Raw genomic sequence first — 13,631 nt, forward strand, 5'->3', positions numbered from 1 at the left:
TTACATAATAAGGCATGGACACAGTTCTATCACGATCAGCTGTAGCTGTTCTTTTTCACAGCTAGAAATGTACAGTTGGAATGTGATTTTTATATTGAGTTTGACCATTGATGACAGGGGGGGCTGTCGTGCTTCGGATACATCTTGTAATTGGGCTCAAGGTTAGGCTTTTTAATGTGATGCTATATGCTTTGAGTGTTTGTTTTCTGTCTAATTGTGGTATTCTCTGTGTTTTTCTTTGTATCCAGCTCTTTGCTTCGATAGACCTGGGCCGCAAGTGGACTTTGCTTCAGGAGCGGGTGACCAAAGACAAAGTATTCTGGTAATTTGTCATTATTGATGAATATGGACTTCAAGGCTGAGCTCAATCTTTCCAGTGTATTAGTTTATTACTTCCTCATTGACACATACTACATGTACAAAGCAGTAACAAACGGGGCTCTCATAGTCTCAACTAGGTCACAAAGTTGTTCAACCCTCAACTTACCCTAACCCTGGAGAGATCTAGAGCAGATAGCGTCCATGATAACCAACTCTGTTCACAATTATTTTGGGTACCTGACATACAGTATAAACTGGGTGTTGATTGTTTTGCCTGCATGTTTTCTCTCAACCAAAGCACAGACAACCAGCCTGTCTGTTCCAAGAGGTGTGAGGGACGTAACCCCCCCCCCCCCCCCCCCCCCACCCTTCCCCGTCAGGACACTGATTTGTGCTGAAATGTTGGGTTTAATCCTATAATTTATTTATCATGCATATAGGACTGTGTAATTGTTTGATTAATCATTTAATTCATTCAATTGATCAGGTTTTATTAAGTGATTTTTATCAAACTTTAGTACTGTTCTGCAGCTCAGATAGCCCAGCTTTCAAATATGGAAGGATTAAATAGACTATGTAAGTGAAGTAGTATTATTTCTGTAAATAAGATTACATTTAATAATCAAGAAAGTTGTTAGGTTGGGAGTGATTTGCTGTAGGTTAATCTCCACAGCCCTGGCCAGAAGGCCAAGGGAGGTGGGGGGCAGTTATGTCCGTCTGCAGGCTTGAAGGCATTCTGCGAGCCAAGACATCTCCACAGGCTGAGAGGACATCAAGCCGACCTAGGAAGCAAGAACCCGAAGCTGTGCCTTCCTACACTTGGGTTCCAATATGCTACAACTGAGATTAATAACTTTGAATCCTGCGCGCCAGATCCCTTCCTCGTGTTTCTGACAGTTTTGCCTCTTCTTTTGGCCTTGTGTTACCGACCTGTCAACTGTGTCATCCAATGTGCCCTGAAATCCAACCTGCGATGCACCAACGTGCTGAATATTTATTCCATTAACTATTGAGAGAAAGCGACTTTAAAAGAAAAGACTGTGTGCACAAGAATGATAACTTTGGGAATACTTTGTTCAAATATAAACTATTGCACTATTTCCTTTGTTTTTATTCAAGGTGATTTTTCAACTGATGATTAGACAAATTAAATCGTTCAAGAAGTAGGAGAACAAGAAATTTGCCTGATTCAAGTTGGTTTTCTTAGAGGCCAGTGGAACTGGATTCATAAAATGCTCATGAAGGTCATATGGATTTGTCTTGAAATCATTAGCTGCTATGAAAATCAGAGCTATAAAATATAATATAAAGTAGATCAGCTAAATCTTTACTGGTATCGTCACCTGTGAAGCTCTTATGGTAGCGTGACTTTCTGTTGGTTTATGGAGCGCTGACTACAGTTGATTTTAATAAATCAGTAGGCAAACTGCTTAGATCACTTGAAAAGGACCGCCGTCATCCTGTAGCACTTCCTGTGATTCATCTTCTATCCCTTGTCCCTCCAAGTTTTAATTTGAAGGGCGTCTTTTTGATGGTTTTTTTTAACTAAAATGTGTTACACAAGTAGATGACTCCTTTGAGGAATAGCTTGTGTGCGTGGGTTGTGTGTGTGTAACGCTAGCGAGTATATGGTTGAGCGTTGCCATGGTTACCGAACTGAAATATCAAACTCTTAGGATACTTTCTACACTTACTGTGCTTCCAGAGTGAAATATTTGATTTGCAATCTCAACTACTGATATCGGAAAGAATAATTGGAGAGGATCATTTTGAGACAAAGATCAGAAAAACTCGTTTGTATATTCTCCAAATACAAAGAAGACAACTGGCAGTTGAACTAGTCAGTTATACGAACTGAAAGCTAAAATTAGCCAGCTTGTAAACAACCACATCAACCGTCACAAAAAGAAGACGAGCATTATATGGTGTTATTGCTTGTAGCAGATTTAATAAATAGGTTATTCAAAACTCAATTATGAATCATAAAGCCATGGATTAGTATAAAAAGAGTGATGGCCCTAAGCTTCAACCATGAGACGCAATAACTTTAAGTTAGATAATTGAATATTTTGGAAAAACAGGGAAAACTCTGAAATTTGATATTAATCAAGTCTCAATGTCAGGGTTTGAGTTTATATCATGGTGTACAGTGACTTATTTCATATACACAAAAATGAAATGATCCAGTTCTTTATAAATGAAACATTCATTGGACATAACTTGATTTCTAAATAGAAAATAAATAAATCAACAATAAAATGAAAAAAATGAATGGAATAATTAAAGAATAGGATTAATAAATAACAATTAACCATGTATGAATGAAAAGCATTACATTTGACCAGGTAGAATCGGTTACTCATATTGATTGATTGTCAATTTACTCGTTTTAATTTAAGGGAGATCCAACTTTAGGTCTAAACCTTATTAATCATTATTTTCTCAATTAGTCGACATCTATCCTTAACTTATTAAGTAACATTACTTTATGAAGTGACTTCAAATGTATTCAACCTAGAAACCTCAAACTCATTCACATCTGGAACTCATCGTTTTCACCTGACAGTTCTGATGAGCATATGGAAGCTGTATGAAGTGGCCCAAAATTCTCTTCGGGCATCTCTGCATCTTGGATCTTGTCGGATGATAGTAATTCATTTAGATCGTATTCTTTCATCTCTCAATCTCACTCTCGCTCATGTTAGGGAGAGATCTGGCATGCAGGATTCAAAGTTAAAGTTTAAGGTAAGTGGGCAGTGGAAGGTAGGGTTGTGGAGATCACCCTTCAGCGTCAATGTCCAGAGTAGAAGAGCCTTCTTCTGACTTCATCTTGCTCTTATAACCTGAGAAAGGGGTGTGGTGTTTGGTGCAAATAGCAAACCACTCCCATCTTAACAACTATCTTATTTCTTTCATTTGACCTTTTTTTAGAGAATTAATACGAGTTAACTGACAGACTGTTTAATTCTACCATATTTGAAAGCTGGGCTACAGAATGGTACCAAACACTCTGACATAAATCACTGAATAAAACCTTATCAATTAAAGTAAAAATGAATTAAACATCTACACAATTAGATAGACAACGTTATCATGACACAGACAAACTTATGTAGATATGTATTTGTACCTGTATGCATAATAAATGAATGGATAAGATTAAACTCAAAGTTTCAGCACAAAAGAGTGTCCTGGGTGAAAGACAAGAAGGGAGGGTGAGGGCAGCGCTCCCTTATAGATATAAACTTTATTCATCCCCGGGGGGAAATTAGTTTGTAGCAGCAGCAATTTACAGAGTAAAATAAAATATTACATATGGAAATGCACAATATGCACCCCCAGCAGACTACGGCGAAGTACAGTGCACTGACCACAACAGACTGGTAGAACATCTCCAACATCTTGCTGCACACGTTGAAGGAGCGAAGTTTCCTCAAGATAAAGAGTCGACTCATCCCCTTCTTGTACACAGCGTTGATGTTGGTCTTCCAGTTCAGTCTGTTGTCGATGGAGACACCCAGGAACTTGTACTCCTCCACCATGTCCACATCCTCTCCCAGAACTCTCAGCGGTTGTGGAGCCGTCGTCTTCCTCCTGAAGTCGACCACCATCTCTCTGGTCTTGGCCACGTTCAGACGCAGGTGATTTCTACTGGCCCACTCCACGTCACCCACTGCTGCCCTGTACTCCTCCTCCCGTCCTGAGCTCATTGCAGCAGGTAGATGATGGCGTCCAGTGATGATTTCACCTGCGGCCAGAGGTGGGCCAAGACCAGCCTCTCCAGCACCTTCATCACATGAGATGTGAGGGCAACTGGTCGGTAGTCATTGAGGCCAGATGGTGTCGTCTTCTTAGGTACAGGAACCAGGCACAACTTCTTCCACAGCACCGGGACTTCCTCCTGCTTCAGGCTCAGGTTGTAGAGGTGTTGCAGAACATCAGACAGCTGGATGGCGCAGATTTTCAGGACCCTGAGGCTGATGCCATCAGGTCCTGCAGCCTTGCCTTGGCGGAGTGTCTCCAGCGGTCTTCTCACCTGGCCAGTCGTCACAGAGAGGGGGGGGAGGGTGGTCATAGTGTCGGTGGTCCATGTAGCTCTCCAGGGGGGACAGAGGGGACAGATGGGGAGGTGTTTGGGAGGTGTGGTGTGTGGAGGAGACAGATGAGGGCTGTGAGCTAAACCTATTGAAGAAAGAGTTTAGCTCGTTGGCCCTCTCCAGGGAGCCCCCTGGTTGTCTCCCTCCAACCTTAAAGCCGATTGGCTTTAAGATTGAGGGAGGTGTGGACGGGGATGAAGCAGATTATCTGCTTCATCCCCGTCCACTCCTCCCTCACGTTGTTCTGCTGGAGTTTGGCCTCCAGCTTCCTCCTGTAGGTGTCCTTGCACTCCCTGAGCTTCACCTTCAGGTCGCGCTGGACTGTCCTGAGCTCCTCCCTGTCCCCAGACCTGAAAGCTGCTTTCTTCTTGTTAAGAAGAACTTTCAGGTCACTGGTGATCCATGGCTTATTATTGGGGAAGCAGTGTACAGTCCGGGATGGAATGGCGGTTTGTTCACAGAATTTAATGTATTCAGTGATACAGTCCGTCATGTTGTTGATGTCCTCCCCATGTGGTCCACGCAGCACATCCCAATCTGTAGACTCAAAGCAGGAACAGACAGGCTGGTGGTCTGTGAGCTTTGGTTTAGGTAAAAATTGCAGGCAGAACAATTAATTAATCATTAATTAATTCATGACAAGAAACTGAAAGAATTGAAAAAAGAGTTGTATATCATGAATACATATTATTTAGATACTCCGATGTTTCCAAATTTAGAGATTTGGTAAAGTTCAAGCTTGCACAATTAATCTATAAAGGCACACTATAGTTAGTGAGTCAGTAACCTAAGATGGATTTGATATGATTACAAAAAATAGATTAGAACAAATGCAAACAAAACGTATTCAAACTTAAGAGTCAATTTGTGAATGGTTTACAAAGAAAGTGAATTGGTAACACTGAGATGGATTCAAATGTATATCCGAAATACAAGTTAGTATTAGTGCATTCAAATTTCTGTTCAAGATATCAGGGGACCTAAAAGATGCTGTTACGATCCCCTTTTTGACATCTAGGGGATGCGGGGAGTAACGGTGTTTATTTCCCAGGGAGAGAGAGACTGAGCAGTGATGACGGTTTAACAAAAAGAGTGTTTATTGTAATAAGGCTAGCTGCTTGCACAGCAGCAAAAGAAAACTACTTCCTGGTCAACAGAAAGCGACACTGTACACACAACAGCCCACACGGCTGGAACAAAGGTGCCAATGGTCCACAGCAACACACACGCAGCTCCACCACTACGCGTTGCCCAAGGGTTGTCAGCTCACACGCACAGCCTCACTACTGTGGTCTGCCCCAAGAGATTGTCCTTCAGGAGCTCCTCTCCTCTTATCCACCGCTGATCGCGATCGTCCGCAGCCGCGTCCAATCAGCCGCTGCAGCTTGCACCCGGGACAGAGGGTGGAACCCGAGAAGACACTGAGGGAAAACAGAGGGAAAGCACAAACACAACACGGCACGTAACAGATGCATATATGAAAATAAGTAGTTTGTATCTCAAGGAATCAGAATATTGGAGAGAGGTCTACAGAAGGTCCGAAACCCACATTTCAAAGCTAATTACAAAACATATGTGAACTCAGCAGGTAAGGTACATATTACTTTGCAAACTCAGTTTACTTAATTTTTATTTTTATTCACAATTGGATGTGTCTCTGTGTCTTTTCCGCTCCTCGGGAATGTAGATGCTCGTAAAACAAGAAAGGTGGTGTCATAAAACCTAGTAGACTCAGCTGTTACGGGGGTCTTATACTTCATAAATCAGTTTGAATGTCTTTTATGCAGTGAGTCTATCAAGGCACAAGGTAAATTGAGAGTTCAACCTGTGACTCAGGGGTCCCTTAGAGCAGTTTGTGGGAGAGGTTTATTAGTTAAGGTTGGTTGGTTAAAGATTCTTTTTGTTATCACATTTCACTTTCCATCGTTGTTCACAACAATTATTATTACAATAAAAAGACCAGGAGACTTAACAATCAAATGGTATATACTGAAAGACGCCTTACTTTGATTGACAGCCAGTGTGAATGATTATAGAAATCAGACAGCTCTGCAATCAGCTATTGGCCGGTAAAAGTTTCAGATCTACCGGATATTCAAGGATAGGCGATCCAGTATCCTGTCCATGTGACCTCCTCCTGAAAGACAACTACAGGGTCAAAACCAACCTACTTTTCTCACTCATCCTTCTGCCTGCCATGCAAACTTTTGTGAAAATTTCACCCAAGCTAAAAAGAATGGAATCAGCAAAGGAAGACAAATTACAGTCATTGAAGATGATCCCACTTGCCCCACCCTAACCATCAACTTATACCACAATGGATTAGAAAATAGTCAGGATCATTTTACAACAGCTTCCAGACAATTAACAATTGGGCAGAAAAGAAGAAGAAAGGAAACAGACAGCAGCCAGAGACCCCAGAGAGACCAGCCATCCCCAGCAATAGTCATGTGTCCTCTCCTCACTGCAGTCCCAAACTCTCCACCAGTGTGAAGGTGAGAGCGGGAATCTCCATCCTAGAGAGGGAGTTAGTGAACTTCAAAGTGAAGACCCTAACTTGCTTTCACAACAGCAGTGAGCAAAAACATCCAGGCCATAAGGGAACTGGAGGAAGGCATAGTGACGTAGGATGTCAGCCAGCACTCTACCATCCAGAACAACCAGAAGCAGGCTCTACAGCAGGCATGGGCAAACTACGGCCCGCGGGCCGGATACGGCCCGTTGGGCTTTTTAATCTGGCTCGTCAAATATTGGTACAAAATTGTCCAAACTATAATAAAGACTAGGGCTGGGCAGTATACCGGTTTTAATTTCCCGTATGATATGAATTCTTCACACACCATTATACCGGTGAATAGCCAAAACAACTGCTGTCTGCTTTCAACAGGTAGCTAAATGTATTCTTTGCCGCACAGCGGTCATCGCTAGTTGTCTTATATGTATTGAGAGGGAACCCTAGTCATGGTCATAACTTTATAACACAACAATTAACAACCCACAACTAATGCTCTTTAACAGAGAAAAACACCACGACACACAACAGTCTGTGACACATAAACAATTTGTAACACTAATAATTGTACATTTATAAAATTTCACCGCCGAACTGCATGCTGGGTACAGCTCGCAAGCGAGCCTGCTTGCTAGCACAACAGTCTGCTAACAGCTGGGAGAGGCTCCGCCGCTCCAGTTACGTTACATTAAAGAACAGAACAGAGCGATGCAGGATGAACAAAGACAGACTGTAGATGCACCGATAGAGTTTGACACATATGCAACGCTGATTACCGTGTAATATGTGTGGTATTTGTTATAAATGTACATTGGTCCAAAGAGGTGATAAGAAGCTGTACAGGGAGGGGCTTAGGACCCAGGGGAATGTAGGTGAAGGAAACAGGAAGAGACGGAAGACACGCCACACAAACAGCTGTTCACCGCTCGTCATGATCCTGTAGACCAGTGATTCACAACTGGTGGTTCGTCGCGGACCCGTTTTTAGTGGGTCGCGGCCCTTTGCTTTATGCAGCGGAGTTATTCACGCTCCTTTCCAGCATTTACGGCACTTGTTCAGCAGTGCAGGAAAAACACCGACCAATGCGTTGTGAATCACGTCACGTGATGCAGTTTAGCCAATAAAATAAGGGTATTCTGATACGTTTCCTGACGCCAGTGAGATGTACCCACACCGTGACACAGGGGGGAGAGACAAGGAAAGACATTACAGAGCAGACCTCTGATAATGTTAGATGTGACAGTCAAATATGTGTATGATCCGGTCAAAGAATCAAACTGCTAAAAAGACCACAGTTATTAACCTTTACACTAAAAACACTGTGTCAAAATTGACTACTTAATAAATAAGTGCACGATAAAATATGCATTAATGCGATAAAAAAAATATCGTGTAAGATCCCAGCTAACTGATGAACACCTCAGATCTGTTCTGAGAATTGCCACAACCAAACTGACACCAAATGTTGATGCACTGGTTAAAAAGGGTGACCAACAACACTGTTCCCACTGAAATTAAATGAAAGTTACTTTTTAGGTCATGGCTTTTACTTGTAATTTATATTAGTTCACACAAACACTCCATTCATCTGCTACTGGCCCGGCCCGTCTGTCAAATTTTAAAACTCAATGTGGCCCCCGAGCCAAAAAGTTTGCCCACCCCTGCTCTACAGGCAGATGTATATTTAATACAGTATGTTTGTGTGTTAATACAAGCCTACTATACATTAAACATGTATACACACATCACTATCGAAAGACATATAAATACATTTGTTTATTATCTTGAATGATCATAATTATCCTATAACTGTCAATATCATCAGATGAAGGCTATTTATTCTTTTTTTCCCCTGTGCTTTAGCAACAAAAATGTTGTCATACCAATAAAGGAAATTGAAATTGAGAAAAATGAGAGACAGAGACTGTTGTGTATGTGAAGGTGAGTATGAAGTTCGCAGTAACGTTAAAGCTATAAACATAGCAGTGTGGTGTGTGTTGCTTGTCATCTGCTGATTAAAGTGGAGGGGGTTAGCTCTGAAGTTGTTTGCCCAGGCTCATTTAAGGTGGACTGACCTTCAAGGTGGACCATCCAGTTTTATGTCTAATTTCTGATTAAATGTATTGTCCCTGGTCAGAAATGTCATTAATACATTGAGTAATTCTCATCCGTTTTCCAGGTCAGTATCTGATGTAGATGTGGACCCTGATTTGGTGCACATGGAAATGCAAGACACAAGTGGAGGTACAGTGATGTTGCATCTGCTCATGTACATTTTGTATGGTAATTCATGATACTGTTAGGGGCCACTGTCAGGGGCCACAAGCACAGTTAGATTTCAGACTGAAATGTAGTCATTTTAATAGAAAGCCTTGATTTGTGTATTTAATCACAAAGGCAAAGCAAAAGTGTGGAAAGTTTGTCACACAAAGTCACAAATACCACAAAAATGAGAAGTCAACAAGGCAATGCAAGAGAGAAAGTAGCCCCTACGAAAACAAACAAATTTTGCTTTGCCATTTGTTTTTTGGTAGAATATTTCGGACTTTTTAAATTAAAATACATCAATCTGGTGCACTTTCAGAGCAGAATTAAGTGGCTAGAAATTGTGTGCTCAAATAAACAATTGAATCAAAAATATATTGGTTTTATAGATATGAATAGTGATGACACGGCAAAAAAAGTCACACACAATAAGCATGGTAAATGAGATGGGGTCCGTGTTTCAAGATGAGGGATGGGGTGGGTAGCTGACATTGCCGCAGACCCCTGAAGCACAGGACAGTCTGCACCAGGAGGAACAGGCCCCGTCCCTCTCTGCAGGGGGAGAGGCTGCAGTGAGTACTAAGTCCATGACACCGGGAAATGGTAAGGTCCCGTTAAGAAGCCTTTCCATGCCGACTGAGACCTGGTCGCGGTGCACCAACATGGAGGAAATGCACCCCGCGAGGGCCAGCCAGCGCAGGAGAGGTCTTACAGGGAGGGAGATACTGCCACACCAAGCAGCCGTCCCTGACCTATTGAGTTGAATCTCCTGGAAAGGCTGCGCAGAACCCACTTGTTGATAAGTGTAAAAATATTTTCGTTTCATTATGAAACTTTTAAATTCCAAACTTTAATTTCCAAACTTGAGGCCCACCCCCAATCTTATTTTATCAGGAATGTATACATAATAAAGACAAGTGGATGGTTCATTGCAAAATTCGGTTTCAAAGAGCTATCACAGGATAGATCGACAAGGAGGTGAGACCTGCGATAACATGGTTGGCAAAGAGATTAGATGGGGGGGATGCCAGCAAATTGCCCAACAAACCCAAGTTGTTTGCAGCTGCAGCTAGCTTAATAACTCCCTATTTTTGTCAAAATATTCCAGCATCTCCCCTGAATCTTCACTGGGGTTAGCTTCCTGCTCAGCCGCCAAAGACATTTTACAGATGGCAGTGACTAATACATGGAAAGAAACGTGGGGATTGAAATCATTCTTGGGGATTCTTGAGACTATCACCAAACATGTCCGACCACCCAGCCAGACCTGCCAGACCAAACACCACTGAAAGCGGAGTTGCGAGAGACGAGAGCCGAGATGAACACTAAGCTCACCCGGCTAGGACCTAAGGCTATTTCACCAACCAATCTGCTCCTGGCTAATATCCAGTCACAGGAAAATGCAGGCTAACCTATCAATGGGAGGTCGGTGACTGTTGTAGCCACATCTTTACAGAGACTTGGCCCCATCGTGCCATCCCGGATTAAGCTGCACTTGATGGATGTACCTGAAGTAAGCACAGGACAATAGGAGGTGGACTCTGTTTACCTCAAGATGCTTGGTTCTCAAACAAAGTGAGTTTTGACAGCAGTAGTGGGCCGTCAGGGCCAGCAAGGCCTTCTCTGCTGGCCTAGACAGAATCACAAAGTTATAGCTATTTTATAATTTAATAATTTTTCATAAATACACTACATGTATTATAATTTATACAAATATTGTTCCCATTATCTTATTTTCTCATTGCACAGCTACTCTCTTCCTCAGTTGCTCTGCTTCCAGGGCAACTTGTTTTAAGTAGAGCTTTTATGCAATCAGATTTCACCTCTGTGTCTCTAGGTAAGAAGAGAGGCCCGAGGCCTGCAGACTCACAAGTGAATCCCTTTGCACTTTAAGTGAATGGGGACGATATTGTTGATTGTCAAAGTGTTCAACCAATCAGATCGGACATAATGAGGTGTTTCAGCTGCAGGACAGCAGTGAAGGCCCAGGTATAAAATGCACGGCCCGCCACTGTTTGACAGCGATGGACAGTAAATGGTAAATGGACTGTACTTGTATAGCGCCTTTCTAGTCTTTCCGACAACCCAAAGCGCTTTCACACTACTTGTCATCATTCACCCATTCACACCCAATCATAGTCTGTGAGTCTGTCCATCAGACTGAAATAATAAAAAATGTTTTTGACGGATACTTCTGGGACTCAGATTCAGCTTTCAGAGATGATGATCACCCACACTTCCGCCTAAGTTTACTATTTCTACCTATGCAGAATTTTATTGAAAAGGCTCTGCATTCCTTATTATTTTGGGCACCCACGGAAGTGTCAGTCGATTCCCGTCTCCTCTAGCCGTTTCAGAGCCATCGTAGAGAAATCACGTCGTGGGTCGCCAAATTGTTGTGTTCAAAATTTCTCATCAAGGAAAAGGAGCCCCCCCCTCTGCTCCTTCGTCCGTCAGCAAAACAAGGCCGAATCAGCTGGTTCAAGTTAAAATCAAAAAGTATTTAATATCTAACAAAAGCAAATGCAGTTACAAATTGAATCACACTATGAATAACAAAATATATATATATATCCCATGGAAGAGAGACCTAATATGTTCTACACAACAGCTGGGTGTTCCGCAGTCCAGCTGTAATGCAGTTCACATCAGATCTGAAGATCTCCGGGGATTCAAAGTCTTTTGTCCCAGAAGAGTCTCTGAAATGTCTCATATTTCACATTGTTCACCACATCGATCAGCTCAGGGATTGGCTGAAACCTGATTTGCTCTTCCTGCTCTGTGCCCTGTTGGTCTGTGGTGAGACACTGATGCAGCCGTTTCTCCCCCAGCTCGAAGCCTGCGTTCGTTCCTGTCTCTACCTTGCTCCGACTACACTCATTACCTATGAGTGAGATGTCTGGTTTCTTTCACAGTGCACAATACATTCAAAACTTCTACAAATAAATACAGTATATTGTGACACATAATAACCAGCACTAGGAGTGCTTTTAAACATAGATTTCTCATAATGGCTTCCCATAACATTTGCTACTGCCATTTAAGGTCCCTTTAGTTTGAGTCATGTCAATATGAAAAATCTGCAGGGAGTTTTGTTTTTCATCAATGACAATGACATAACAATGACTGAAGAAATTGGGAGTGATTAAAGATAACTGAATCTGAAAAGAGGAACATAGAGCAACATAGTGTTCAGTGTTCATTGCTCCTCCTGTATCTGACATTAGGGTCGGAGCCTCCTTTCCAGCACCCTGGAATAAACTTTCATGGGGAGGCTGAGCAGCGTGATACCCCGATAATTGGAGCACATTCTCCGGTCCCCTTTTGTAATTATGGGAACCACCACCCCAGTCTGCCACTCCACAGGCACTGTTCTCGACCTCCACGCGACACTGAAGAGATGTGTCAGCCAAGACAGCCCAATAATGTCCAGAGCCTTCAGCATCTCAGGGCGAATCTCATCCATTCCTGGTGCCTTTTTGATGACCTCAACAATCACTGCCAGGCATATGGATGAGTCTACCCCCGAGTCTTCAAACACTAGATCTTCAAACACAGCAGACTCACTAGATGTGCTTCAAGAGGTCAATTCATTGTCATTCCACATGGGTCAAGCTCGTTTAGAAAATCTACATTCTCTGTGAAGGCAGCTCACTCGTGGAATGCTCTGCCACCACACATACGCACACAAAACATTCAAGCATAACTTCAAGGAATGGTTTGTTGCCAATCAGGTGTGCAAGCATTGATGTGTTGTCTGTCCTGCCTGCTTGTTTCGCCTATATGTGCATTTGTCTTGTTCAGTGTTGCTATTTTCCATTTTTTTGATGTGTATGTTATGTGCTTCAGTGTTATATATGTGCTTGTCCTGTAGGTGGGTCTGTTCTGCATGCTGAAGCCTGTTATGTCTGCTCTGCTTTAATGTCGTACACTTTTCTTTTGCTGTGTATTGGTTTTGTCTATACGTTGCTGTCCGTTTCTCTATGAATTTTAATTCCGTTTCAATTTGAGATTTTGTTATTTTAGGCTGCCTTGAAACATCTGGCCGGGGACAGCAGATGGAAATTAGCCTCTCTGGCTAACTCTGGCTCACTTACAGTTCAACTGTTGATTGGTGTGCATTGTCCCTGACAAATGAATAAATAAACAAATAAACTACCTCCTCCATGGAGGACGTGTTGGTTGGTTTCAGCAGTTCCTCAAAGTTCTTTTTCCACCGCTCGACAATATGCCCAGTCTGGGTCCTCAGTTCGCATTCCCTTTCTAAGTCGTCTCACGGTTTGCCTGAACTTCCTTGAGGCCCACTGAAAGTCCTTCTCTATGGTCTCCCCAAACTCCTCCCAAACCTGGGTTTTTGCCTCTGCAACCACCACAGCTGCAGCCCTTCTGGCCAACCAGTACCTGTCCGTTGTTTCCAGAGACCCCTCGGCCAGCCA

At 42.6% G+C, this 13,631-nt stretch overlaps 1 protein-coding gene across 1 annotated transcript in view; it reads left to right on the forward strand.

The window, feature by feature from the left end:
• Nucleotides 1–13,631, forward strand: part of sorcs2 (sortilin-related VPS10 domain containing receptor 2) — a 284,143-nt gene that overhangs the window by 202,226 nt on the left and 68,286 nt on the right. Inside the window, exons 5-6 of the mRNA XM_076087245.1 lie at nucleotides 249–322; nucleotides 9,110–9,174. Of these exons, the coding sequence (XP_075943360.1) occupies nucleotides 249–322; nucleotides 9,110–9,174 (139 nt within the window). The remainder of the gene's footprint in view (nucleotides 1–248; nucleotides 323–9,109; nucleotides 9,175–13,631) is intronic.

Source organism: Anarhichas minor, unplaced genomic scaffold (genome assembly GCF_050575085.1).
Source record: "Anarhichas minor isolate MPS153535 unplaced genomic scaffold, ASM5057508v1 ptg000009l, whole genome shotgun sequence".
NCBI classification, from domain to species: domain Eukaryota; kingdom Metazoa; phylum Chordata; class Actinopteri; order Perciformes; family Anarhichadidae; genus Anarhichas; species Anarhichas minor.